At 42.5% G+C, this 4,971-nt stretch overlaps 1 protein-coding gene across 1 annotated transcript; it reads left to right on the top strand.

Annotated features, from left to right (window-relative positions):
• Window positions 1-2,054: 2,054 nt before the first annotated feature.
• On the top strand, window positions 2,055-4,504 carry EIF1B (eukaryotic translation initiation factor 1B; the record flags this gene model as incomplete). The annotated part of the gene is made up of 4 exons (XM_081286428.1): window positions 2,055-2,085; window positions 2,869-3,032; window positions 3,505-3,606; window positions 3,965-4,504. The coding sequence occupies 4 exons, from the start codon at window positions 2,055-2,057 to the stop codon at window positions 4,007-4,009; spliced, it is 342 nt and encodes a 113-aa protein (XP_081142554.1). The 3' UTR covers window positions 4,010-4,504.
• Between the last annotated feature and the right edge of the window lie 467 nt (window positions 4,505-4,971).

Genomic DNA, 4,971 nt, shown 5'->3' with positions numbered 1-4,971 from the left:
TATATATATATATATATACACACATATACATATATTTAACTCCTTGTCACTTTTTCTTCAGTAGATTGTACTTGGTTCCTTCTGAGAAACAATGTAATACAGTATGATTATGAATATCTATCTGGTAAGACAGGAAACACAGATGCATTTTTATTGTTTATTCTGTTCCTTTAGTGTTAAAAAAAATCACTGAAGAGTATTATGGTGTTAAGTTGAAGTATATAATTAAAGTACTAAAAATTGCTATAAGGCACACCTATGAAGTATATTGATTCTCCCTGCTTTGGAACCAGCTCTAGAATTTTATATTTGAGTTTGGATAACGGAAGTTTTTTTCTTTTTAATCAGGGTTAGGAGCCCCAAAAATAGATTTCTGAGAGTTAAGAATATGATTTTTAGGCAAATTATTTAATCTATAAAAGCCTCTATCTTTTATTACTCCATAGAGTAATCTATCTCAGGGAATAGCTATAAAGAGGAATAATATTATATATAAGTGTTGGAATAGGCAAATAGTAAGAACTGGATAAATGGTAACTATCATCACTGTTAATCACAAAAGACAAATCCTGGTATTCTTAACCTGTGGTCTGCAGAATCCTTGGTCCACAGATAAAACTGCAAGATGGTATCTCTAAAATAAGATGGGGAAAAAAAGATTACACCTCATTTTTTCCTAACCTCTAAGGAAAATTTAATGATTCCTTCCATTCATAATGGAACATCACAGTAGTGTTAGGAGGACCTTTCACTTTGTATCAATGGAAGTCACAGACACTTTTATATTGCATTTCTGATGTTACAGACACCTCAAAATATCTTTCATCACCTCTTAAAAATTATAATAGCTATTGTACCTGCTACTATATCTTGCTAATTAATGCATTAATACAGAGGCACACACTATGTTATCAATATATTGTTTTTTAAAATTTTTATATAATTGATTATTTCCTTTGTAATCCTATGTATTTTACTTCAAGCACTCAAAGCATTTTAAGAAGGGGTCCACAGTATTCATAAGACTGCCATGGCATACAAAACAAAACAGGTTAAGAATCACTAAAATTTAGCCCACCTCTTTGATCTAGAGAGTCAACCAAGTTTGACAACTGGGTACCTGCCTAGTGAGCCCCCTCCCACAGTCTGTTAGGGTGTGTGTGACTTGATGGGAAGCCCCTTGCAGTTCTGATTCCACTTTATTGATTCACCTATTTGCTGAGCCTGCCTTCAACCCATATTTGGTACCTATCCGTTCAGGTGCTGTGTTGGATCTTACGAGGAACATCAGATAAGCAGAGAGACTGATTTTCTGGTACGTTCGTTTCACACACTGCCAGCCCACACTAGATGCCAGGGCCCTGATAAAGCTGGCCACCGGTCCTCAAGCCATGGTCCCAGACCCGGCAGCATCCGCATCCCCAGGCAGCTCCTTAGGATGCCAAATTCTCAGGTCACACCCTAGACTTTTGGAAACAGAAACTCTGGGGTCTGTCAGTCTGTTTTACGCAGACCTCCGGGGATGCACGATGGAGTTTGAATGGGAGGTTGGCGGGGCCCTGGGAAGGAGGCTCCCATCTCCCCTGCGGCGGAAGCCCAAGGGACAACGTGGCGCGCGCTGCAGCGGGGGCTGCGAGCCCAGGGCCGCGAGTCCAGGCCGGGGCTCCGGGGCTTGCAGCGCTCCTGCACCGCGGGGCATCCAGCCCCGCTCCCGGGCCTGCGGGATGACTGACAGCAACGCAGCGCCAGCCCGCGGCTCGGGCTGCGCCCGCTCGGGCCGCATCACGTGGCGGCGCGCGCCGCTAAATAGCCCGCGTCGGCCATTTTGTGCGAGAACCGCAGCGCCGCCTCCCTGCTCGCGTCCTCGCGTCCGCCGCCGCCGCTTCCTGCTCCTCCCGGCCGCCGCCGCCGCCGCCCCAGCCCCAGCCCCAGCCAGCCCGGCGCCGCGCTGCCTCAATTCTCTCCGTCTTCTCGCCACTGCAGCCTCCTGACACGGCGATCCGGGCGGGCCCCGCAGCAATTTTATCCCCTCACCGGCCTCACACTAGTATCGCATGTCCACTATCCAGAACCTCCAATCTTTCGGTAAGGTCCACCGCCGACCCGGCCCCGAGGCCCCGCCGGGGCTTTGTCTGGGCGTCCGGAAGATGGCGACGGGGCCCCGGCGACCCCTACCCGGGGACGGCGCCGGCCGAAGGGCTGCGGACCCCGCTCCGCCAGGCTTGGCCCGGCCCGGTTCCGCCCGCACCAAGGGCCCCCGGACTCGCTGGCGAGAGCCGAGCTGGGCCGGGCCGGGCCAGGTCCGCGCAGCCTTGAGGGGAAAGGAGCAGAGGATGCAGGCGCAGGCCTCGGATGGGTCGGGGAAGTGGCCCGGGTCCCCCGGCCCGCGTAACGATTTATAGAAGGACGCTTCTGGATAGACACGTCTATTTTATTAAATGTGGTGGGGTTTTTATTTTTTATTTTTTTCAGTTTTGCAAGGGCACAGTTATGGTTGAATGATGGGGTGGGTGCATTTGAATGTTTCTGTTGTCATCAGAATGTAATCGAGATGACGCACATTTTTATAGGGGCTAGAGAAATTAAGGAGGTATCCATCCCCTGTCGCTCAAAGATTGTGTTGTCTGTCTGTAACACCGGTTTTTAATTCCAGTTATCAGCGGACATACCTGCTCAAATTTTGTTCATTTTCCTGAGTGTGCCTAGGAAGTCTTATTAATGGCTCACTGACAATCCCATCCCCACCGGCAAAATAAAAGCAAAAGCTCTAGAACCTTCCTTGCTAACTGTCTAGATGGGTATTGTACCCTATTTGTAGAGAGTGCTTCTTAACACGTATTTTTCAGCTTCGGATTTTTCTCTTTGCAGACCCCTTTGCTGATGCAACTAAGGGTGACGACTTACTCCCGGCAGGGACTGAGGATTACATTCATATAAGAATCCAGCAACGGAACGGCAGGAAGACACTGACTACAGTTCAGGGCATTGCAGATGATTATGACAAAAAGAAACTTGTGAAAGCTTTCAAAAAGGTAAGGAAGAGGGGATTAAAATAGAATCATTGGTGCATACCTCTGAATTGGATTGTGGTTCCCACCTTCTTTTGAATAAATATGTCAGTGTGGATGAAAATGATGAGACCCAAAAAAGCTGATGTTTTGGGGTTTTTTTTTCCTTCTTCTTTTTTGTAATTAACATCCAGAAATTTGGCTATTCTCCCAGATTGTCTCCCTATCTTAAAATAAGATATACATGTCTTTCGAACAAAATAAAATTTAAAAGAATTTAGATATTAATGTCTCATTTCCTTCATGTGACCTACTGATTCATTTACAAATTAATCCTTGAGGCTTTTTGGGGGATTATAGGAGACAGTCTGTTTCCTAAATACAGTCAAGCCTACTAAAATAGTTAAGTTTGTGTTTTTGTTTTGTTTTCTTTTAAATGGGGAAGTAAAACCTCACTGTATTTAACGAAATGCTGTTGTACATTTGTGTTTTCTAGAAATTTGCTTGTAATGGTACTGTGATTGAACATCCTGAATACGGGGAGGTTATTCAACTTCAAGGTGACCAAAGAAAAAACATTTGCCAGTTTCTCTTGGAGGTGAGTGATTGGGTGCTTCATGTGTAACCTGAGATTGCTTCTAAAATTTTATTTAAAAGCAACATGAATTATTTCCTTTGGTAAAAATCACAAAGTAAATTTAGGTAATCAAGTGAAATATAGACTTAGTATTTATTTTGATAGCAATAAGACTTTTATCCAGTTTAAGTGGTGTTTTTTGGCATGCATGAGGGTATACAAATATGTGTTGAATTGTTGGCTCTTAACAGTGCGTGCCATAGATAAGTGTTGCAATGAACTGTTAGCTGGTTCTTTTTGATGACTGTTTGGTGTTTTCTTAAAGATTAACTTAGGTGTACCTCAGAGTGATTCTACTAAATTAAATTTTATTTTACAGGTTGGCATTGTCAAGGAGGAGCAGCTTAAGGTTCACGGATTCTAAAATGAACCTAAATACTTGGAGAATTTCTTGAATGATTTTGTTCTCTAAAACCAGTGTGGCTGCCTTGTGAAATGATTCTCTGCAGTAAATGGACTTTTCATGTATTTAATCATTCAAACTTCCATTCACATCTGCATGATTACAGAAAACATGGGGTATGTAGGCTAGTAACACATAAAAAAATTGCAGTAAGATGGTAACAAAGCCCCGTATTCATCTTAACATGTTTCCAATGGAAAATATTTTGTTTTGAGTGTTTATTTGTTTATTGTTCAGTTTATTTTCACTTGATTAAATGTTTTTTTGTTGTTGTAATAAACCATGTATGTTGCAGCTTAACAATAAAAAAAAAAATCTATGAATCCTTTTATAAGCAGTTATGCTCCCAAGTCTAAGCAAGTAAGATAGACATATGTTTTGTCTTTGGAAATTGGACTTCTCATTCTGCAAAGACCTCTGATTAGCTGCAGCTGCTATTACACCCAGAAATAGAGAACTTTTGGTATATGTAACTTGTGCTTTTCATTTACTGATTAAAAAATAAGAATATCAGCAGGAATATAAACTCAGCACCACTCCTTGCAAGCCAACTAAAAGTTGTCATGGAATTTATCAATGTGTAGTGTAAAGAGTACCAAGTTTAAAGTATCAAAAGATAAAGACTTCTTTTATGTATTTTTTAACAATTCTGTTAAATGGGCTGCCAACATTAATCTTTTCCCAAAATGCCAGATATTATTATAGGCTCATGACCAATACATCTAGTCACAGGCACTGCCCTGAAAGTTTAAGAGGTGTTATCACTTATCTTCTAGGTAAAAGACATTGGGTTTCAGGTTAACTTGCTCAGAATGCGAGAACATGGCAGAGTTAGGGTGCAAGCTCAGGCTTTCAGGTAGAAAAGCCATATTTGGCTAAAGAAGCAAGAGCCACAAATGACACTGCACCGGTGCTATAAGAAA

Source organism: Spermophilus citellus (genome assembly GCF_964194105.1).
Source record: "Spermophilus citellus genome assembly, chromosome: 3".
Classification (NCBI taxonomy): Eukaryota; Metazoa; Chordata; class Mammalia; order Rodentia; family Sciuridae; genus Spermophilus; species Spermophilus citellus.
Note: the sequence above shows the minus strand (reverse complement) of the source record. Positions and strands in the feature narration are given on the sequence as shown.